The sequence below is a fragment of the Misgurnus anguillicaudatus genome, chromosome 10 (assembly GCF_027580225.2).
Source record: "Misgurnus anguillicaudatus chromosome 10, ASM2758022v2, whole genome shotgun sequence".
NCBI classification, from domain to species: domain Eukaryota; kingdom Metazoa; phylum Chordata; class Actinopteri; order Cypriniformes; family Cobitidae; genus Misgurnus; species Misgurnus anguillicaudatus.
Window position 1 is genome coordinate 33,310,311 of NC_073346.2, and position 25,551 is coordinate 33,335,861.

Genomic DNA, 25,551 nt, shown 5'->3' on the forward strand with positions numbered 1-25,551 from the left:
TAAAGTGTTACCCAATTATTTGTACATTATGTTAAAATATGTAAATCAGGTTTACAATTTATTAAAGCTGCTTATACTATTTATGTAAACTGTTTTTATTTATATTCCATTGCAACTTTAAACAGGTCTAAATAGCAACTAGCAAATATGCACATGAAATTAAACTTGTTAAACTCACCTCAACATGTATTTTACAATCAAAGTCACTGTTACAAACTCTACACCATGCAAGATTTTAACTCTTTTAAGACAGGGATACACTTTCGTGTAGTCTGGTGTAAAATGTGTCTTATATTTTCGCTTTTGGGGCACTCTCCCTCTGTCATGGCGCTCCTGTTTCTAGATACACTGATTAGTTTGGTTTGGGAGAAGAGATAAAAGCCCGCCCACACTGACAATTGATTGGTTGATGTCCTGAAACAGGCCAATCAGGAAGCTCTCTGTCTTACATGCGCTAAATGAGGCAAACACACACACAGACGCAAGGTCTCCCTCTCTGCCGTGCGCGCGCTAAATTTCATATTCACATAGCGTTTCGAAAACCGGGACATTCAGTGTCCCGGGAGAGTTGATAAATTTCCCGGGACAGGTTATTAAAAAGAAGGACAATCCCGGTAAAACCGGGACAGGTGGCAACCCTATTATTGACTGGCTGAAGCGCTACACGCTAAAAACTTTTGCAGGTTTTCTAATGGAAGTTTGAAGTCTTCATAATATAAGCATCTTTGCTGAAACTACGCCGCAGCTGAGGTGACGACGGGAAAAGTGCCCTTTGTTTGCTTCTTGGATATAATTACAACAAGCGGTGTATCAATGACTCGAAAAGCGAGGTGAACAACTAGAAAAATAACACTTGATAATAATGAAACTTTTATTTTGTCATGGACGCACGGACTTTCATCCGACTGTGCGGAGTGCCTGTTATGAAGTGGAGTTTACTGTGTCTATTAGTCATTATATTTCATTACGAGATTAAATTGTTGATTCTTATCGAAACACCAACTACATGGACTCATTTTACAATCCCACTAGCATGTTATTTAGACAAAATAAAATCTTAATTCGTGTGAGGAAGCTGGCATTGTTACGGACTTATGTCATTGGCTATATGCCACTGTTGTAAAGGCTTATTGCACTATCACTGTTAACGATTATTCGATTGATTGATCGCTAATTTAAATGATCATTGAATATTGGAAATTGCATAATTTGACATACCTATTATACCGCCCTGCAGTAATCTGCACTATCCAACCACGACACTGCCATTTAGTGCAGAAATCTCATTTGCATTTAAAAGGACACACCCAAAACGGCACTTTTAAAATGTTGTAATAAATTATCTATATGGTATTTTGAGCTACAACTTCACATACACACTCTGGGGACACCAAATATTTATTTGACATCTTAAAAAAGTCTTGTGAAATGTCCCCTTTAAGTAGTAGAAAGCAAACACAAAGTATTAAAGCATACAAGTCTTCATAGTCAAGCTACCCTTTAAAGTCACATTGAAATTGAAATTAAAAAGTTGGAATATTGAGGTATTTTTTTTACAAATGTTTTCTCAGTGTTCTTCATTATTAAAAAAAAATCAAAAACGCAAACCCATTTCTGCGAAAAGACCCCTCTTTACTTCCAGTCACGGGGTATAGAGGGTATGCATGTGACGTCACCTTCGGCGAAAAGTGCCTGAATTTGTGTACATTGTGAAATCACCGAAAACAAACATGGGAAAAACGTGGCTAAATAGGAAAAAACTGTTTTGTGATAGACTATACTAACAGATTAACAAGAATTCGGAGCTGGAGCTATCGTTTTATAAAAACACCGAACGAAGAAGTAAATAGATCTTTCATGCCAACGTCCAGTTGACAAGTTGCTATGTGGACACTACTTAAGTATTATACTTTCTACTTAAAAGTATTTTTTTAAAGTATTTGTATTTTATCCGTGTTTTTCTTTGGAAAACATACATTCCAAAGCATATTATCATAATTTTTACTCTATTACATTTCATAAATACAGGTTTTTGTTTTACATTTGATGTTTAAGTACAATAACATAAGTAAAAGTACACAATTTTAATGTAATTAGGTATTAAATAAATTTTAATATGCAATATTAAAGAATACACAGTATGATTCTATGCTTTAAAATGTAGTGAAGTAAACTCTTTCCCAAGACAAACACCCTAATAAAGCACAGATGCTTGGAAAATGTAACTAATGTAACGAAGTGTTGTCCACCTCTGATATAAAGTCCAACTAAATTCAATTTAAGCTGATAATAGTCAGTTTTACTGGCGTTTTTCGCAGCAGCCGCTATGAAAACAAGCCGTTTTTTTGAATGTTTGCCACTCAACAGGGCGTGGTCACCTGGAAAAGTGACGTCAATGCATACCCTCTATAGACAGTTTGCGGGGCCCGGAAAAAGCTGCAGCGATAAGCAAATAGCTATGACTTAACGTCTAACAATCCAATCAATTCTCGATGGACGAATTCAAGGCCTACTCTTTCCATTTCAGTAGCCGTTTTACTCGGATATACGTCACTCACAATGGGAAAATAAGACAATCGCTACTTCCCTTTACATGTTATTAGATCTGTAAAGTTAGTCTAGTCTTCAACTTTGTAGAAATGTGTTCCAGTTGCTCCCTTATGTCATTACCCCATTACTTCATTCATCAATCACCTAAAAAACTGTATTTAGAAAATCAATAATAATTCCTTATCACTTTCCATTTGGGCCCTGAGGTTCAGTCCTGACCTGAATAGTTTTCTGATTCTGGTTCATTCACTGATAATCTGCCGTTTGTCTAATAATAGAAAAAACAAACCTACATTCAACTAAAAGTGGGATGCCCTGAAGTTTCAAATGTGAGATAAAAAAGTAAACATCATTGAGCGAGTGATCAATGTGGGTCGAATCAAACTCTTCACTACATCCCACTCCTGGGCAATGATTTATTATTTTTAAGGTAGAATCATTTCTCTCAATTGTTATTGGTTCATTAATTTCTTTAATTTTTGGTTCTATTGACAGGCCACGGGACTCTCAGGAGTCCTCCAGCTTTCTGCTTGCGTGCTTGCAGTTTTTGTCTGTAGTGACACTGAGCACAAAGTAAAAGCTAATTAGCTCGGTATAAATGCAACTGCTGTCACATGAATTCACTGTCAATATAATAAGCGATTCCCATGAAAATATTGCTGTCAGCATATTGGTACCAGGGGTATTACAAACAAATCGGGTCTTTTTTATGTTTCAATTACAAGTGACACCCCATCTAAATACCCAGGGGTTAGCAAGCATCATTACTTTCAGAGCAAATTTCTAAACCACCCCCATAGTTTATATTATATGTGCCCCACCTGTGAAATCCAGGCTAAAGTCTCATAATCTAATGATGAGATTAGGAGCATCAAAGTTTAAATCGTTGCATGATCTTACTCAGTAAATAGATTATATTATGTTCAGGAGCTCCTTTTAAGGTGCAGTGTGTAATTTATAGAAGGATCTCTTGACAGAAATGCAAAATAATTTACAAAACTATATTATCAGGGGTGTATAAAGACCTTTTTATAATGAACCGTTATGTTTTTATTACCTTAGAATGAGACGTTTTTATTTACATACGCCGAGGGTCCCCTTACGTGGAAGTCGCCATTTTGTGCCGCCATGTTTCTACAGAAGCCCTTAACGGACAAACTTTTTTACTAAGTTGTCTCCGACGATGACATGTTTTTCCGGTGGCGGCTACAGTAGCTTCTCTATGCGTTTCAAAAGCGAGGGGTGAGCAGTGGATTGAGCCGTTGGTTGCAATTCGCAACCTCACCACTAGATGCTGCTAAAATTTACACACTGCACCTTTGAAGGAAAACGCCACCATTTTTCAATATTTTACTATGTTCTTACCTCAACTTAGACAAATTAATACATACCTATCTTTTTTCAATGTGCGCACTTAATCTTTGTACAGCGTGTCGTGAATGTGTTAGCATTTAGCCTAGCCCCATTCATTCCTTAGGATCCAAACAGGGATTAATTTAAAAGCCACCAAACACTTTCATGTTTTCCCTATTTAAAGACTGTTATATGTGTAGTTACACGATCTGTATGGTGGCATAAAATAAAACGTGGCAATTTTTTAAACAAATAATATTATTACTGCGCCCGAGGTTGAAGTGCTGCACACTAAGTGCTCTTCCGCCATACAATATACTTCTCATTTTTTATCCGCTTAAAAAATCGCCATGTTTTTTTTTTTGTGCCACCATACTTACTCGTGTAACTCCTCATGTAACAGGCTTTAAATAGGGAAAACATGGAAGTGTTTGGTGGCTTCTAAATTCATCCCTGTTTGGATCCTAAGGAATGAATGGGACTAGGGTAAATGCTAACACATTCACAACGTGCTGTACGAAGATTAAGTGCATGCATTGAATAAAGATAGGTATGTATTCATTCATTTAAGTTGAGGTAAGAACATTGTAAAATATTAAAAAGCGGTGGTGTTTTCCTTTAAGCAAATCAGTTATTAATAGTGAGTGAATGTTACATCACCTAATTAATATTCATGAGCCAGGTTCAAACCCTAACCAAAACTCTCCACCTACTTTCAGGATATCCCCTCGCCTGTGGCCTCCACCATTCCTTCCAGGATGACCACTATTTCAAACTCCTCCCGTGCCATTTGCTCCTGAGAAATCTCCCAAAACGGGCTGTTCTTTTTGATCTCGTGACATATGATTAGCGGTGACACTAGAAACAGCCGATCGTCCCCTGTGTCAAAGCCCACGTTGATATCCGTTTGGTTTAGAGGGATAAACTCTCCTTCCTTGGTTTGCTTGGAGCGGATCAGCTTGGCCCTGATGGACGCCTCCACGATGTGCGAGTTCCGCAAGTCACCGACTCTGAACATCAGACACAACTTGCTATCCCGCATGGAGATCACAGCCGTGTTGGAGAACATGAGGGTTTCGGCGCGTTTCTTTGGCTGTGAGATTTTCACGAACATACAGCCCACCATGAAGGCATTGACGATGGAGCCTAAGATGGCCTGCACAAGAAGCAAGATGATACCTTCAGGGCATTTGTCTGTAATGACGCGGTACCCGTAACCAATGGTGGTCTCGGTCTCGATGGAAAAAAGGAACGCGGAGACGAAGCCGTTCAGGTTATTTACGCAAGGTGTCCAGTCGTTATCGTCCATGTGGTCCAGGTCTCCACGGGCGTATGCGATGAGCCACCAAATGAGACCAAAGAAGATCCAGGTGGAGGTGTAGACTAGTGTGAACACGAGAAGATTAAAACGCCACTTTAAATCCACAAGCGTGGTGAAGATGTCCGTAAAGTACCGGTAGGTTTCCCGCACATTTCCATGGTGGACGTTGCACTTGCCGTCTTTATCCACATAGCGCTGGCGCCGTTTCCTCAACCGACCTCCTGCTGTGTCTGAAGGGTCTCTGCCTCCCACCGCTCCACTAACAACCATCGTACGGTCTGTTGGGATCTGACATCAAGTGTGAAAATAATGAAGTTCAATCTCAGAGGCTAACAGTAAAATAAAAAAACAGCCAATTATCAGAATCAATAAAAAATATTGTACACAAAAACATGAATGTACCTTGTCATTATGATCAGCCCATTTCTTTGGCAGCTTGATGCCCTGTTTCTCCCCATCCCGGCCCTTGAAACCACTCATGGCCTGGAAGGCTGAAGCAACGGATGCCGTCTCCGATCCAACACAGCAGCTGGAGCTTTCAAGAAATGAATGCATACACATAAAGACTAATAAGTACAAACCCATAATGGAGATTCAAGCTATTTATTTAGAAACACTTAAATATGTGACCCGTGCTGGCAAAATGAGTTGGAATGAGCACATTTTTAAAAAGGAGTTATTTATTTTGACATTCCCTATAAACTTCAAAATAATGTATGATTTGTTGGAATCTGACAAAAACTGACAGAGCTACATGTGTTTGAAGTTGATAGAGTCAGTAAAGTCAGTTTTGAGAAAAATTGAGTTATAAAGATTTTTTAGAGTTCAAAGCAAAATCACCGCATCCGTACCTTAAAATCACTGGTAAAACTAATAATTTAGCAAACACAGACTCAAAAACAATACAATGAGAAAATATATGTTAAACTTTTTTCTTTCTTTTATTGTTTGTATGACATTGCAAGAATGTAATATAATGTTACACATCAGATATTTATTCCCAACAGTTAACCAAACATTCACTTAAGACATAATAGATTATAGGTCCTACTTGCGTGAATTCTTGTCAAAACAGAATTTCATGTTTGTTGCTCGTGTTTTCAAAATATGTGTTTGTTGCGTCATGTGAACCATGTGCATCACGTGTTTTGTCAAAATAAGTGCCTGCTGCACACACGTCAAAACAGTTTATGATAAAAGAGACGCTCACATTCACAAAATACACGCAAGAGACTCTCTTAACAGTAAACTCTGATTACGCATGAGATTATGCAAGTATCTGGCAAACGTGAGCGTCTCTTTGATCATAAACTCTTTAGACGCGTCTGCAGCAGGCACTTATTTTGAAAAGACACGTGATGCACATACAGTAGGATCACTTGACGCACAGAACACATATTTTGAAATTACAAACCCCACACATGATGGGCTACAAACATGTGGTAAAGAACTTCGTATCAAGCGCCCTCGAAAAAAGAAGTTATCAGCCCTTATTGCTCTTAATAACTCTTTTAACATCAATCAGGTCCCAAACTTTATCTCTCTTAATGGCTATTTTAACATCAATCAATTCCAGTACTTTATTTTCTAATTCCTGCATGTTTTAAAACACGCGCATGTGGCATCTTTGTATTAGATTAAAGGAATAGTCTACTCATTTTCAATATTAAACTATGTTATTACCTTAACTAAGAATTGTTGATACATCCAGGGCCGGAGTGGGACTCATTTTCAGCCCTGGAGTTTCATGCCTTAGACCGGCCCACTTTAGTTCACGACTGAGTATTAAAATAATATCTTTAAACCCTCAGTAGTATAAGTCTGCAGTAGTGCACTGTTCTCTGCAGCCTTGCAATTCACTGTATTTTTCAAATATATAATTTCATATTCTGTGCAAATGCAGTAAACAATTATAATTTTTGCCATAATCATGCAGCCCTGCCATAAGGCCATATAAAGTAAACTTATTCAAAAACTAAAGGAAACAAATGGGTTTGTGTTTTCCTCTATATTTCTATTTCTAAAAAACGGTGAGTCTTGAGATTAACTGTTGGGTTGATAACGTTTGGAAACCCCTGATATACAATACACAAGCAAGATTTATCAAGTATGCATTGGAAACAAATGGAAAAAATCTGTATCTTTTTTTAGTACTTAGATCATGTCTATTGCTAAATAACGTAGGCCTACATTGTGTTAAAAAAAAGAAAACATCATGGATATACTTTTGAAACTACTTTTTTCAAATAAACTAATGAGTTTTGCATCAAATAGATTTTTGTTCCTCTTGCAATAAACGATGAATAATGACTATTCATAGAGAATTCATCTATGACTTGGATAAAAAAACACGTTTTGTAAATTCTTTTCCTTTTAGAGGCCAGCCCGTTTGTATTAAGACGCGCTCAAGTTTATTTAAATTATAATAGACGCGCGGCCGGCAAGCGCACTCAAAAGACGCGCTCAAGTTTATTTTAAATATAGACGCGCGGCCGGCAAGCGCACTCAAAAGACGCGCTCAAGTTTATTTTAAATATAGACGCGCGGCCGGCAAGCGCACTCAAAAGACGCGCTCAAGTTTATTTTAAATATAGATGCGCGGCCGGCAAGCGCACTCAAAAGACGCGCTCAAGTTTATTTTAAATATAGATTCGCGGCCGGTGTTGTGTCGAAGTCTGTTCCCCCTATGTTCCCCCTATTTTTCCCTTCAGTGTAGTGTTTTTATGGCGTTTTTATCACGTTATAGGTTTTATTATTTATATATTAAAATTTTTAATGGCTACTGAGATGTATATGTGTGCATTTCTGTAATGTATCTGTATTGTTCTTAATGGTAAGTCAATTATTTTTACAGTGTGAATCATATTATATGTATAATATTTATTTAATTATGTATGCAAACATTACATTTTTAAAACAACCAGTAAAGGAAAAAAAAAGAAAAGGACAGGCTATATTTTAAAAGAAATACCCTATTAGAAAACTGTCAAATGTCTGAAATATTTAATAAATTGTATAATAAAATACATGATATTATGCCTTTTTAGTATAACCAATTAAAATCTTTAATCTTTCTAAATGTAACGTGATGAAAACGCTATAAAAGCACTACACTAAGGGAAACATAGGGGGAACTGAGTTCGACACAACACCGGCAAGCGCACTCAAAAGACGCGCTCAAGTTTATTTTAAATATAGACGCGCGGCCGGCAAGCGCACTCAATATAGACGCGTCTGAAACAAAACTCGTGTTCAAATAAGCGCTTTGAAAACCAGAAGACAGCGGCACGTCCTGCGTTTCCCATGCGTTTTAGATGTCAATGAACCCTAATGCAAGAATTCTTCCAATAAGTGGTCGGGACTCGGGACACAATCAACTTGTGCATAAAGCGGCGGGGACATCTCTCACCCGCAAATACGCGTCATCCCGGTGGCATGACAACACCGGCCCTCGTGGCCAAAAAAACAGACCGGCCCACCGGGAATCCTCCCGGTTCTCCCTATGGCCAATCCGGGCCTGGATACATCCCTCTATCATCTGTGTGCGTGCACGTAAGCGCTGGAGCGCGCTGCGACGCTTCGATAGCATTTAGCTTAGCCCCATTCATTCAATGGTACCAATCAGAGATAAAGTTAGAAGTAACCAAACACATCAACGTTTTTCCTATTTAAGACGAGTAGTTATACGAGCAAGTTTGGTGGTACAAAATAAAACGTAGCGCTTTTCTAAGCGGATTTAAAAGAGGAACTATATTTTATGGCGTAATAGCACTTTTGGGAGTACTTCGACTCGCCTGAAAAGTCCGCTCCCCTTCTCACTCTCATAATGGGAGAGGGAGGGTGTTACTGCGCCGAGTCGAAGTACTCCCAAAAGTGCTATTACGCCATAAAATATAGTTCCTCTTTTAAATCCGCTTAGAAAAGCGCTACGTTTTATTTTGTACCACCAAACTTGCTCGTATAACTACTCGTCTTAAATAGGAAAAACGTTGATGTGTTTGGTCACTTCTAACTTTATCTTTGATTGGTACCATGGAATGAATGGGGCTAAGCTAAATGCTATCGAAGCGTCGCAGCGCGCTCCAGCGCTTACGTGCACGCACACAGATAATAGAGGGATGTATCAACTCTTCTTAGTTAAGGTAATAACATAGTTTAATATTGAAAATGAGTAGACTATTCCTTTAAGCACATAGGACGGTACACCTCTCAGAAAACATACAAATAAAGATACTTTTAGAAGCTTAATAACTATTTAAAGCATTGCGATCGCTAGACGAGGGCTTAATGTACTTTAAAATGTAAAACTCAATTTCGACCAAAACCAACATTTACACTTTCATTTGCCTCTTGCTCAAAATTAGACTTATTAAGGCAGCACAGGTCACATATGTTTAGAATGGCCCTTAAAAAGAGAAGATTATTTTGGAACTAAACTGTAATGTGACCCAGTCATAAGGGTATTTATACCTCATCTGCAAGTTGAATAAATACGCTTTCAAGTGATGTATGGTTTGTTAGGATAGGACAACATTTGGTCGAGATTTGAAAATCTGGAATCTCATTTAATCACATTTAAAGTTGTCCATGTGAAGTCCTTAGCAACTGCATCCACACAAAAATAAAGTTTTGATATCAGCATCAAATGTACAAAATATCTTCATGGAACATGATCTTTACTTAATGTCCTACTGATTTTTAACATAAAAGAAAAATCAATAATTTTCATCCATACAATGTATGCATTGGCTATTCCTACACAGATTCAAATATGCATTGCAGAACACTCCAGACAGCAGGTGTGTGTGCCTGTGACTTTTTATAACAAACATGTGAAAGCAATATGAATGATGATGGCAGGCCTGTGGGGAACACAGAGCAAGACAGTCTGAGGCAGATGGGGGCAGACGGCACCCACCAGGATATCTGGATATATCACTTATACTTGAACTGATCCAGAGAGAGAGAAGGAGACAGTCGAAAATAAGTGATAAATAATAACTAAAACTTAGATCAAAGCCAGTTGATATCTTTTTCAAGTTTATACCACGCGGCTGTTGAATGTTGATTATTTTTCTGTAAACCGCACACCTGGCCTGTCAAATGTCTTAAAATAATCACCAGAGCAATGTTTGTGGTAATCGTGGTAAGTGGAATAGTTGACTCTGGTCCTTTGAATTATTTGAAAATAACGCACACCCGCGTCATGCCGCATAACCACCTTGGGTGTGCATTCTTTTCAAATAATTCAACGGCCCGTCGTCAATGCTTAGCTATTATTTAGCAGGACCACAAACAAATGATCTATTATGACTTTTCCAGACATTTATCTTATTGCTTATACTTTACAATAAGGCATTTATTAATGCATTAGCTAACAATGAGCAATAGTTTCTCAGCATTTATTGATCTTTACTAATGTTAGTTAATGTTAATACAAATGTTCGAATTAGTTAATTGTGTAACAGTTTTTAGATTAAAATGTATTTGTAAATACTAAAATTATGATGAACTAAATAAATGTTGTACAGGTGTTGCTTAATATTAATTCATGTTAGCTAATGTTAAAGTGCACCTATTTCATTGCTAAAAAACAACGTTATTTTGTGTATTTGGTATATGTGTTTGCGTGGTTTATGGTAAAAAAACACATTATTTTCACACAATTTAGTAGCTTCAGATATACTGCTTTCCTCAACGTATTGATTTTGTACAAAACTCATCGATTTGAAAAGCTCTGTGTCCCTGATTGGCCAGCTAATCTATACATTGCGATTGGCCAGAATACTTCTGACGTCAGCCTGAAATGTGATGCTCCTTACCATGTTTGAAAGATTCGCTCACAATGCAATGCTAACAGGAGTTAACTTACAGTCTCTGAGTCCGAAGCGGGAGGAATTATGATAATGTCGGTCTTGGCCAAAGGAAATTTAAAATCGTGAATGGGACCATAGTTGCTCTTTAACAAATAATACAACCTCATGCAACCTATCATTTTAATGGCAGAATTATATTTAAAGCCATTTATAAAGCTCCACACTCCTTGCATGTTTGATCATTCTTGCAAATATTTATTTCAAATAATCCTTTTAACATACACACTTTAGTAGTTTTAGGAACTGAACCCATGACCCTGGCATTGGTTACTCTGTACTACTGTTGAAATTGCATCTCATCTCCATCTATAAACATTTTAAGTAACACGAAATGTCTCGTAAAGTCTTTAGGATTTCTTCAATCAGCAAGGACACTCTCAATATCATCCTAATCAAACAGCCAGAACATAACGCTGCTCTGTCACACTGCCTAAAACGTGGCGTCATCACAAACAGAAGCGCTGGATTGCAGCAGAGGTCATTGTAAAATGTCACCAACTGTGGAGAACAGCAGGAGTGGACACTTGCTCCTGTGTCTCTAGACAGAACAGATTGTGACAAACCATGTGAGATTAAAGCACCTGGGCTCTATTTGATCATGCTTTTATTATCTCATATGACTCTACAGAGCTTCTTTACCAGCTTTTTTTGCTTATTTATATGAACAAAAACTAATTTTATATTTTAATTGGATGATAAACTATATATTTACAATATCTTTAGGCTGAATTTGTTAAATGTATTTAGTGTTGGGCATAGATTAATTGTGATTAATCGCATACAAAATAAAAGTAATTTTTTGCTTAATATATATGAGTGTGTGCTGTTTGTAATTATGTATATATAAATACACACACATTCATGCATGCATTCATTTACATGTTTATATATATATTTATTTATATTATTCTATATTAACAATAAAAAATGAATATATAAATAAAAATGTTCTGAAATGTATATATGTATTTGTGTGTGTTTAAATATACATAATAAATACACACAGTACACATATATTATGCAAAAATGCACTTTTATTTTGTTTGCGATTAATCGTGATTAATCTTTGCCCAGCACTAAATCCATTTGGTAGATGCTTTTATTCAAAGCAATTTACATTTACATTTCATTTTAAGTGTATATTTTCCTTTAGGTCAAACATATGCCTTTTGCTTTGCCAATGCAATGCTCTACCACCTAAGCTATAGGAACTACAATTAAGTAACATTGTGAATATGCAATGAATGTATTGGATTTGATTCATTCGGTTGCTAGGTTGTTATTCACTGCATGGTCCAATTCGAAAGATCACACAAGGCAGACAAGTAACCTGTCCCCTAACACAGAGCATGCATAAAACCAATAGTGATGCTTGTCTTCAAAAGCAAGCAGAAAGCAAACAGAAATATCTTCACGAGAGGTCACCTTAAAAAATGACAATTGGAGAGAGAACATGACTATTATTTTAGTTCACATTATATTATCTAAATGATATAGTTCAGATGCACTTTAAGTGAAACCGAGAAAATGCATTGGCTACAATAGATCAGATAGTGTTCAAGAATAAAATCCAGGAGCATTGACTGACCTTTACGCAACCCGCATCCAACATTGCATGGATGTAAAATTCACATGCATTATAATTTACCATCAGTGCTGAGATAAGCCTGAAGGCCAGAGAAAGCTTTTCTAAAGCAAACCCATCCAGAAGTGGGCAATCGGTATAAAAAGCACAAACTCTCCACTCCCATGATTTGCACAAGCACCTTTTCAACTATTTTTACATAATCCCTCTGTTTCAGAGATACACTGGATCATCACATCACTGAAGACTGGAGGGTTCACATTGGGTTCACCTTTAAGTTGGTTACTGTTTTGTATTTGCATCACGGACAGTCGGTCTGTGGTTACACATTAGCTGCTTACTGTACTAGTACAGTCTTTACTAATGCAGACATGAGGAAAGATCTGAAGGTTGTATTTCCTGTAAATTGGATTTAGTAACCTTTAATATGTTTAATGACTATTCGCTGTACCCCACAGGAGTCTGAAAGTCTAACATTTTAATAATGCGCGTTTCAAACTGCACAGAGTTTTAGGCCAGCAAATGACAGACCTTTATGAGAGGAGATTATTGTAGACTTTGCAGTAGACATGTCTATTGCTCGTAGCCTTGTTTTTATATGTTAAAATAGATATGACGAGTTCAGATGCAAAACCCTCTAAGTGCATCAGTCATGCTTTCTTGTAAATAAGCATTTTTAAAAGGCGATTTATGTTTAGGTTAAGTAATTTAACTTTAATGGCAATGAAAAGATTATTAGTCAGTAATTGAAATGCCTAATTATCACATATGTCACTTTAGTCATTTAATTGGCATTTAACAAATTTGTCTTTCACTGCAAAACCCTCTATAAGTACAAGCAGTTAGCACGTACCACTGTCTGTGAAGGTTAAAGGCTCAAACATTCAGTCAGTATCCTAATATATTCAATAAGCATCCTGCACCTCAAGGTACACAGGCTGTCGTTCATTCATTTGTTCTTCTGTGCACTTAGAGGACTTTGCTTAAAATAGTTGTTGCGTTTAATGGATTCTGTCAACAAAGCAGTATTTCTGAATGGGATTAAGCGTATTTGAAGCAAAAGTATTTGATGAACGTATACACACCGAGAACATTCGGTTAATATCATTATCTTATTTTTTATACCAGTGGCATTTAGCGTCTTTTGCATCTGAGCTCTTCATATATTGCAGTAACACATAATAAGGTCGTGTTTGCCAACATTAGTTAATATATGAGCTAACATTAACAAACAATAAGCAACACTTCCAGCATTTATTAATACTATAAATGTCAGTATTTACTAATACATTTTTATAAATCAAAAGATGTTAACATTAGTTAATAAACTAACATGAATTGTATTGCCATAAACTAATATTAAAGAGATAGTTCTGCCAAAAATTATATTAAACCCATGATTTACTCACCCCCAAGCGAGATGCATATGTCCATCATTTTTCAGACAAACACATTTTTTTGTTATTTTAGAAAATGTTTTAGATCTTTCAGTTAATCAAATGTAAAGTTACAGGGTCTACGTCCTTAATGTTCCAAAAAAATGTGCATCCATCCTTCACAAAATAAATCCAAACGGCTCCAAGATGATAAACAAAGGCCTTCTGAGGGTAATCTGTGCAGTGTTGTTGTAAAAATATCCACATTTAAAACTTTATAAACAAAAATAACTAGCTTCCGGTAACGCTGCCATCTTAGTCGCGTCTGCATTTAAGATGAGAGCTTACGCAGTTTATGGAGGGTTCTGTGCTGCTGCTCTGTGCCCCCACCCTCCGAATTTGTCATACGTCACTAAGAAAAGTGCGTACACTACACTACTCTTTCCTAAATACAGAGGAGTCTAAGATAGCGGCGTTACGGGAAGCTAGTTATTTTTGTTTACAAAGTTTTAAGTGTGGATATTTCTACAACAAAACGGCGCAGATTACCCTCAGAAGGCCTTTGTTTATCATCGTGGAGACGTTTGGATTTATTTTCTTAAGGATGGGTGCACATATTTGGACTTGAAGAACGTGGACCCCTTAACTTTACATTTGATTAACTGAAAGATCTAAAACATTTTCTAAAATAACTGAAAATGTGTTCGTCTGAGAAACGATGGACATATGCATCTCGGACAGCTTGGGGGTGAGTAAATCGTGGGTTTAATATCATTTTTGGCCGAACTATCCCTTTAACAAAGATTAATAATGCTAAAAAACTACCGTAGTATATTGCTCATTGTTAGATTATGTTAACTAACACATTTACTAATTTTAACAAATGCAGCTTTATTGTAAAGTGTTACTAATATTACAAGACAAATAATAAAATAGCAAAATGAAGACTATCTACTATGACCATATAAGGGTGTACAGGACAGAGATGGGCTCTTAACATGCCCTTGTGTATTTACAAAACCCTTTTATCCGCAACAGAGGGCATCTTCATCTCCAGCGATAAAATCGTTTGTTTGTATCTGGCAGCCGTCTCGTCTCTGTTCGAACAACAGATACACAGACGAGTGGAGAAGTGCTCTGTTCAGATCCTCCCAAAAATAGCCAACGCTTTTATAGTTCACTGATTTTATTCCATTAGAGCGTTCAGGGTGAGCAGGTGAGAGTCTGGGCAAAATTATTTTCACTTGCAACTCGTATTGTCCTGAATGTATCTTTTATAAAACATAACAGGCAGATTACAGTCTTAAGTGGGGTGTCTTTGTCTTTACAAATCTGGCCTAGAGACCTTGAGAAGTTTGAGCTGTTTCCAAAGTACCACTTCATTTTGGGTTTAATTACAACCTTAGGTTACGTTCGACGTCTCGGTTTCGTCCTAAATGAACAGAAGAACGCTTCGGGGGACCTTATTGCTTCTGCATTAATCTATACTGCAGAAAAGTAATCCATTACATTTATGAAGCTCCACGGGTCTCTTGAAGCCTGAGGCGCTTTCACTGCAATAAGAAAAGAAGCTTGTCTCCATTCATATAATTAACTGCTGCAATATGGTGAGATATAAACTTATATGGCTCTTGGTTTCTTTGACAAATATATAGAATTATGGCAGATGTGCCATTTTTAACATATTATTACGTGCTATGAATTGTAAGGCAAACACTATTACTTTAAAGAAAATAAAGACGCTTTTTTTATTCAGCCTCTACCTCATAAATGAGCATTAACATATTTTAAAGTGATAGAGAAAGACAATTTTAACCCTGGGCTAAGCAATATTTCACACTGATATTAACCCTGGGTTATGAATCCCTGCTCCAGAGAAGATTAAGAGCTATGGGTTGTTTAGCAATAAACAGCCAATTAAAATACGCCTCAGCGCTTACCTCATTAAATATTCATTTCATGTTACTAATCTCATAATTATGCAAATTAGAACATTAACCGAGGACAAAACACCCTGACCACCCAAAAATTCAAGACAGTGTGAAACAAGATTACATCGGACAGGACACAGACAACAGGAGCTGGAACTGATGTCAGACGTCCTAATGGCTCTACGGGGAAACAGGCAAAGTTTGGCAGCTTTCACGGAGAAAACCCATTACACCGTCTCCTGAGAGAAAACTGCATGACCTCACTGCATGACTACGAGTTACGTAACTTACCTCAATGAAAATATGGGTTGTAATCTCTGCCTTGATTTATGGATGACACAAGGCTTGATTCTGTCAGCGCATCAGAGGAAAACGTCTCAATGATTACTGACAGGCTATTATTTCTCATCTTCTTTTTAAAGGGATAGTTCATGCAAAAATAAAAATGGTCATAGATAGGCAAATGTAAATATAAATGTAAATAGAACAACACAAGGGAGTTTATGGTGATAAGAGTTTTTGAATGAACTAATGCTTTAACTTTAGCTTTAAATTAAGGAGGAATATAATCAAATGCAAATTTATAAGGTCAGTGAAAACAACAGAAAAAAATAAATGCTATTTAAGTTTGTAAAAGGTACACGGTCAAAGAAAAGGTAAAAAGACAAAAAAGTAAAAAATAAGTAAATAAGAAATAAAAATTGTACAAATATTTAATAATGCACAACAGACAATAAACAATTTGGGAGTTGAGCGCACCTGTTCTCAATATCTCAGTTTAAAAAAGTAATATTAGCATTGCACGGGTTTATTATTTTTTAGCATTTAGGTACACAGATGAACATTTGGTACTAATATGTACATTTGAGGTACTAATTTGCACCCTTAAAGGCACATTCCACTTTAAAAAAATATATATACTCATTTTCCAGCTCCCATGGAGTTAAACATTTGATTTTTACCATTTTGGAATCCATTCAGCTGATCTCCGGGTTTGGCGCTACCCCTTTTAGCATAGCTTAGCACAATCCATTGAATCTGATTAGACCATTAGCAATAGCGCTACAAATAACCAAAGAGTGTACTAGGACCGACAGAAAATTAAAAGTTGTGATTTTCTAGGCGATACAAAGCATTCACATAAAATGTCCAGCAAATGTACTTATCCCGCAACAGTTAGGTTGTCTATATAGAAAAAACCACTCACATAACTTATCTGGGTAATATATTTATGCCGCAATAGTTAGCCTGTCTGGAACCGAGCTGACTTAAACCACTATAATGTATGACACTTGCATTACATGTGAACGGCCCCATACGCTAATAGGATTCTGTTTCTCTCTCCCTGTCTTGTCCTCGACCCTGAGGACAATGAGACAAACAGACCCAGTTCCTACAGCTGTGGAGGTCATCACACCACTGATCTACTGACCGTCCTTCAACAAGATGCCCAGCCGATGCCTGACCAGTGACCACCGGCGGAACAAGTTTAATTCGCTTACCCGTTCACATACCCCAATAGTATTTATATATGTATCTCTCTCAAGGGTTTTTTCCCTCCTAGGAGTTTTTCCACTAGAGTAGCCAGGAGGGTTTTTCTCCTAGGGGGTTTTATCATCCCCCGGAGAGTCCGCCACCTTTGGCTTAACTTGCTACTTTACTGTATATGTTACATTATTACTAGACTCGCTTTTCTATGCTTTTCCTACATCTATTAATGTAAAGCTGCTTTGAAACAATTAACAATTGTGAAAAGCGCTATATAAATAAAATTGAATTGAAAACATTTAATTGATATGACTAGGAACTATGGATACTAGGATATGACTACTCTCATTCTGGCGTAATAATCAAGGACTTTGCTGCTGTAACATGGCTGCAGCAGGCGCAATGATATTACGCAGCCGAAAACAGTCCCCTTAGTAACTTTCAATGGCAAGGGACTATTTTCGGGCAGTACGATATATCACTACGCCTGCTGCAGCCATGTTACAGCTGCAAAGTCCTTGATTATTACACCAGAATGAGAGTATAGTTCCTAGCCATATCTGCCTAGAAAATCGTAACTTTTAATTTTCAGTCGGTCTTAGTACACGATGTAACTACAGAAGAGTCAAGTTTTAAATAGGAAAAATATCCAATCTATTTGGTTATTTTTTACCGTGATGCTAATGGTCTAATCAGATTCAATGGATTGTGTTAAACTATGCTAAAAGTGGTAGCGCCAGACACGGAGATCAGCTGAATGGATTCCAAAATCGTAAAAATCAAATGTTTTACTCTAGGGGAGCTGGAAAATTAGTATATATTTTTTAAAAAGTGGAATGTCCCTGTAAGGTACCAAAAAGTACTTTTTAAAGGGTACTGCCCCAGTGACCTTATTAGACCTTATTTAACAGAATCCATGTGAAGGATCGTCTGAGAAAAAGCATGCTTCAAATGGATTAACACGACACAACACCTTTATTTATGACATTCTATCAAAAAGGTGTATATGTTTTTTAAAGAATATGAGTAGGCCTACATTTTAAAGATATTAGTGTGCACAATAACTTTTATTCACCATAAAGAACCTTTTGTGAAATTGAAAGGTTCTCTGGATGTTAAAGGTTCTTTATGGAACCATAAACCTGGGACCTATATTCTTCCCAGCTGTCCAAATGTCATTGTACTGAAACATAAGTCAGGCAAGACTTCGCCTTTTAAAAACAAGAGGGTTTTGTTAAGCATTCACTCAGTGCACGCGGCTTTCACTCAGCATTCCTTGTCAGTTGTTGAATGATGATTTATTCAATAGTAGCCTATATTATAGAAGCGCGCGCACGACCAGCTCATAAAAACCTCGTTCAGGTTTATGTCTGAATTAATCATTCAAGCATGTCAATTATTTAAGCATGCATGTCGTTCAGACAGTGAAAGCTTTGGCATTTGTTTAAACAACTACAGTGGTACAGAAGAAGATAAATTAATAAATATACTGAAAATTGATTAACTCACTGGATACTGAAGGCGCGTGGTGCAAGCTATATTAGATTGGATTCGTAAGAACTTTAACACAGAAAAAAATAAACACAAAAGATAATATAGGTCAATTGTAGATGATATATAGTTATCGACAATATATCAACACTCTTAAAAATAAAAGGTTTCTAAAATGAATATTTGTCAGGCTTTAGAACCCATCGTCTGCACAAAAGGTCATTTGCTGTGGAAAAATGTTCTCTACATGACAAGAATATGGTTCTTTAAATGCACCTTATAGAACGCGTTTAGCACATTTTAAACCATCGTGCGAGACGTGTAAATAAAGAGTAATATACTAAATAAGTAACTTACTTGTGTAGTTTAAGTTAGTTCCTGGTTTAGGCTCCCAGTGGCTCTCCAGTACGGGCTCATTTAAAGAAGCGCGCACCAAGCGTTGCTTTATAACATCGTCTCGAAGCGCGCGCACAAACTAACTAACGATATGACTCGCGGGTATTTCGTTTAGAGTACAAACACGTCCCACGAACTCAGATGAATTGTGCACCGAGTCGCCCAAAGCTAAGATGTGTTATTTTCTCCAAAGCACGCTCTCCAAGCAAACGGACGCAAACAGCCCACATCACATGAAGGTGCGCTGATGGTGACGCCGCCGGAGCATTGTGTCGCGCTCGTTCAGTGCGCACAGACAATGTGCGCGAGGAGAAGAGGGATTGGTAGACGAAACAGGGAAGCGTGAGCGAACGCGTAATACACACATAACCCCTCCCCCTTACAAATATGTGTATCGTTTCATCAATACATTTTTGGGATGGGATGCTTGTAAACAGTGAATCAGATAAATGGCAGCATCCAGACTAATGACAACAATGCTTGCATTTGGTTGAACAGTGCATACGGGTATAGAATCAAAGGTTTCTAAACAGCAAATGTATGTAATTAAACTCATAAGGGAGTTTTGAAATGCAATTGTTGTATAGCCCTAGAATTGATATAAAAGTGTAAACGGTTACCAATGTGCAAAACACATTATTAATAAGAGGTTTAGCAGCAGACATCAACTTACTGGCAAAATAAATATTTCTTATGATTCAAAAACCAAATGCAACTCATTTAGAAAGGAATAAAGAATTTAGATTGATCGATCACATTATTGTCAAAAGCATGATTGGTTTAATCGACTGACAGCCATGAATTCCTCTGCATGTGGGTGGCTGAATGTTGTTACCATAAATGCTGAAGCTGTAATAAGCAGAATACAGCAATTTTTGTAAAAATATGCCATTATTTACACATACGTGTCGAGAAGAAACTGGAATTAAGGAATTATGAGGACATCATTTGGAAACATTCCTCAAAATATCTTCCTTCATGTTCATCAAAACAAAGAAATGTATACAGGTTTGTATAAACACAATGAGTAAATGATGACAGAGTTTTCATTTTCCCTTTAACCAAAGCGACTATACATTTTTCTTATCAGTATGTGTGTGTTTCCCGGGGGTCAAACACATGACCTTTGCATTGTTAACAGCTACAAAAACACCATAAGGGACAACAATATGAACAAATAAATAACCTATATAGCACACATATTTTTAGGAGTGTACACAAAAGCACAGAGATGTCCAAATGCAGTAAACAACCTTCTTATTTAAAGATGTCATTTCATAAGGCTGAGCAAAGAGAGAAGGTTGCACAACCGACCGCTGCAAAACCCAGGGAGAAAGCTGCACGTTGATGAGATGTGGATGATTGGAGAGGGATGGAATAATTCTCTATAACCCAAAAGGTCACCAGCGTGCAAAGCCATAATGATTTATGATTATCTCTGTCATTTTTAGATGCATTGGCTGCATTTTGCACCTTTCGAGTATGCCAGCGGAGTCGTGAAACACAAACATAATTTAAACCTGCACATACACAATTTTATGATATCAAACTATTTATGCACAGATAAATGACATGAATGATGGTGAACAACTCTGATATTTCTAGGTGACTAATAAAATGTAAGCAAATTTGGGTTCGAAAGATGTAATCCATAAGGTCAGATTAAACCATATATGAAATGGAAAAAATAATGCTGGGATAACATGGATCATCAGGTTTTACATAACTTGTGGAGCAAGCTCAAGCACACAATGTCATTGCCAAATACCAAGACACTCAGGGCAAAAATGAAGAAATTACCTTTTGGACTTTCCAGCCTATAACCAAAAGCACCTACTAAAGAAGAGTAGGGGAGAACCGGGGCTAAAGTAACGCCGGATGAAAGCAACAAAGCGATTTTCTCAGAGCCCTGATAACATTTGCATCCCAAACCACGACAGCATCTTAGGCACACAAACCCTTGACAGAGCTGACAAATATTGTGTTATTTACTCACCATTTTTCGTGTGTATCCAGAAAGGTGTTTTCAACCATGATAAGTAAATCACTAAAGCCTAGTCATTTTTTTCTTATAACGTATTGTGTTTCTGGTTTCATGTGTTAAAGTACTGATCAATCTACAGGTTATTTAGTGCTCTAACACATCCTGAAGTTTGACTTCTCAGAGTTTTTCAAAATAAAAGTAAATCGGGTTTAAATGAAGATCCTGTCGCATCAAAAGTAACACTTGTTACTTTTGTCCTGCTGCTAATACTGTTGTATATGTTGAAAATGTATATTATTCTAATTTGATCTAATTTAATTTTCATAGTGTCAAACTGTTGAAAAAAGAAAAATGTAAGTTTGTACACTGAAAAAAAAACTTTTTGGTGTAGTAATATATTTGATTAACTCTCATAATTTCTACATAATAATATTAACATTTATTAAGAACTAGATTTTCCTAAGTAAAATGAATATAAGTACACAATTAATTCATGTAGAAAATAAACTGTGTGGGAATAGTTGTATTAGATATAAGTATATATAAGATATATAAGTACATTTTAATCAAAAACTTTTGCAGAATCAAGTAAAAAAATCTTAGTTCCTTTAACTTAAGAATATTAAATCCATTATAAATAACAAACAGTAAATACAATTTATTTAATATTTTTAGGACAGAAATGCTTTAATTAAAAAAACAACTAATAGACTTTACCTAGACGATTAAAATTAAGTAACATTTACTTAATTATTTAACATATGTTTTTCATGCATTATTAAATAGATTTTATTTGATTTAAGTAGGTAAGTTGTACATAAAAAGCAGTACATTTTACTTAAAAAAGTTCGTGCAAATTGTTACGAGGATATTTTTAAGTAAATTTTACAAGTGGTTTATTTCAGTGTACTGTTGGTTGCTTTTGAAACATTTGATAAAACTAATATTTAAAAGGTAATTTCATTATTTTTTACAAAGATAAATTACAAATATGTTTGCAGTAACAAATTAACAAGGTCATAGTCATGTATATTTAATAAAAACAAGTGTAACACAAAAATCTATCTTGTTTTGTCGTGTTACTTTTGTCCCTGCAGGTGGGGTCGAAAGTAACAATTCACTACTGTTTAAAGTGAAATTATACTTAAGTCGTTTTACATTTTTATGAAATTCCACCTGGTATTGATATACCACACTTGTGAGTTATTGACCACAGCAAAAATACATCTCTGTCTATAACATTATCTTTAAAAATTAAGTTTTTCTGAAAAATATTACTTTCGCACCTGCTCTCCCCTACTATAATACACTGTAAAACATTTTTGTAGAAATTACAGTATTACTGGGTATTACTGGCAGCTACTTACTGTAGATTTTACATATATGTTATTTACTGGCAACAGTTTGTTCAAAGTTAAAAAACATGAAATATTTTTTATCTTCTACAGTAAGTTACTGGTAACCAGGTGCATAATTACAGCAAATTTTTTATGTTCTCGTTTACCTGTTAACCTTCAATAATATTATCTTTACAGTTTTTTCCTGTAACAAACCATCACAAAATGGTAGAAACATCAAAGGTCCAGAGACTTTAACAGTGATGAATGTTAGTGTGTTGAGCTAAGGGCTTTGTGTGGTGTTTTTCACTTTTCCATTACAGCACAGGGGTAAAGCAATTTCTCCTGAATCTGACAGTATTGTTTATAACATTCTGAAAGTTTGGAACATGTGGACTAGTTCATATAATAAGCTTTAAAATAGACTACTTGGGGCGGTTTCCCAGACAGGGATTAGACTAGTCCTAGACTAAAATAAATGTAAGAGCTGAAAATAACTTGCACTGACATATCTTAAAGGCGGAGTCCATGATGTTTGAAAGCCAATGTTGATATTTGAAATCACCTAAACAAACACGCCCCTACCCCAATAGAATCTCGACCTTCTGTTGATAGACCCGCCCCACACATACGCAACCCGGCATTTTATTTGATTTGATTGGCTATAAGTGTGTTTTGGTAGACGGCCCGTCTAATTTTCCAAAGCGTTTTTCAAACATCGTGGACTCCGCCTTTAATACACACCAGTGCCCAAAAGTGGCAATTTTATCATGCTATAATAAATTATTTATATGGTATTTTGAGCTAAAACTTATCATCTACTCTGGGGACACCAAAGATTTATTTTACATCTTAAAAAACATTATTATGAAATGTCCCCTTTACACTTTAACAACAAACTAAGATGTGCAAAAGAACAATTAATTAAGAGATTGACTATATCGACTTGACAGAGAACATAAATGTAAAAGCTTTCTAGATCAGCTTGATTCTGGCACGTAACATAAAAAACAACAAAGAGGGATCTAAATGAATAAAGAAATGTATAAAACTCATTTAGAAAAGTTGCACTTCTGTGTTTAAGCTCAAGAGAGAAAACAAATCTTGTGTTGCACAAAGCTGATTTAACTGCACCATTTAAATTTCCCAGAGTCACGATCCTCATTCAACAACACAGCGGGAGTCTCACACCCTCCAAAATCTCTCCATCAGAGTAAAATGTGGCCCCTACAGCGGCCCCATGTCCATCTCAATCACTACTAAATATCCCATCACAATCGCCTAAATGCTGGAAATGAATCCAATAGAGACTCTGCCTTCGAGGGATCCCTTTAAATGATACATATAACCATTTCTTCCGAATAAGCCAGAGGAGGAGGGAAAAGGTTGAGGCGAGAGCAGACAGCTATCAAAATCAGATGTCAAAGATGACATGTACCATCCCTGTAATTATATACTTGACCTGGTGCATACTATAGTGGCTTAAACTGACTGCAAAATGCATACCTGTATTACATCCAATTATTCAGAGATAAGGGAAACAGAGAAATATGCCCTGCGTAAAAGAACAGATGTGACTCTGATGAGGCGGTTTGTTTAAAAGACATTTTGTCTGATTAGTGTCTCTCAGGAGATCACAGCCGCATACATTGATGGCTGTTAAAAGCTACTTACCACATTAAAGTAACAAATTCAAATCCGCTCAAAAAGTTAACTTACGTATCAGGTATTTAAAGGAACAATTGACATTTACATTTATGCATGTGTGGCAGACACTTATCCAAAGCCACTTACGGTGCATTCAAGCTATTAGATTTTTTACCCATGACCTCTACCAGTCGAGCAACAGGAACATAATGAACACCCACAGTTCCCCCACAAATGAAAATCCTCTTATCATTTACATACCTTTGTGTGATGGTTTCAAACACCTTCCTTTCATCTGTGAAACACAAAGGGAAAATGTTTTGAAGAATATTCTGCTTTTCTACACTCTAAAAAAATGCTGGGTTATTTGCAACCCAGTTTTGGGTCAAAATGGAACGAACCCAACCCACTTGTTTTGTTGGGTTGTTTTAACCCAATGTTGGATTAAATATAAACTTTTTTAGGTTAATTTAACCCAGTGTTTCTCAAATAGTGGGGCGGGACCCCCAGGGGGGGCTCGAAGCAACACCAGGGGGGGCGTGCGAGACCCTGGGGAAAAATACTTTTTCAGGAAGTTATTTTTTTGCAAAAAGACATTACACCCCAATCACGCTGATAAGCCGCTTCAGTTTTTATTATTATTTATTGATTATATTTAATTTAATTTTTCAGTATCAAATGGTCAAAAAATATTATACTTTAAATAAGGATTGATTTTTTTCAGGCAAATTGATGCATTTTCTGTTACAGACTAAAAAACAATGTTAATCTTTGCTGTAAGTTGATCAATATTTCTTTATTTGAGTTTTCTTTAATGTTAATAAGGATACAATGTTTTGCAGATGTGTCATTTTATAGATAAATTATACTATTTACAGTCACGGCGGAGAGTTGGGGGGCGCGAAATGTTTACTTCTTCCTAGGGGGGGGCATGACAGAAAATAATTGAGAAGCACTGACTTAACCCAACAGCTGGGTTCGTCCTTTTTTGACACTGGGTTGAAAACCAATTGTTAGGTAAATATTGGACAGAACCAACTCTTGGGTTATAAATAAACTGGGTTGTTGTTATCCAACCATGGGTTAAAAAACCCAGCATTTGGGTTGAAACAACAGAACATAGGTTATTTATAACCTAACAGTTGGTTTTGTCCAGTAGGCCTATACCATGAGTTAAACCAACCCAATACTTTTAGAGTGTAGTAAAGGATGAAAA

General features: G+C 36.4%; 1 protein-coding gene across 3 annotated transcripts in view; it reads right to left on the minus strand.

The window, feature by feature from the left end:
* The window catches only part of kcnj21 (potassium inwardly rectifying channel subfamily J member 21), an 80,669-nt gene that overhangs the window by 7,682 nt on the left and 47,436 nt on the right, over positions 1–25,551 (minus strand). Inside the window, exons 2-4 of one of the 3 annotated variants that reach the window (XM_055211224.2) lie at positions 24,597–24,630; positions 5,627–5,759; positions 4,636–5,512 (exon numbers count right to left, since the gene is read on the minus strand). In XM_055211224.2, the coding sequence (XP_055067199.2) occupies positions 4,636–5,512; positions 5,627–5,704 (955 nt within the window). In that variant the 5' untranslated portion in view covers positions 5,705–5,759; positions 24,597–24,630. Of the gene's footprint in view, positions 1–4,616; positions 5,513–5,626; positions 5,760–19,328; positions 19,671–24,596; positions 24,631–25,551 lie in introns of those variants that run through there. The other 2 variants (XM_055211223.2, XM_055211226.2) reach the window with 2 other exon arrangements.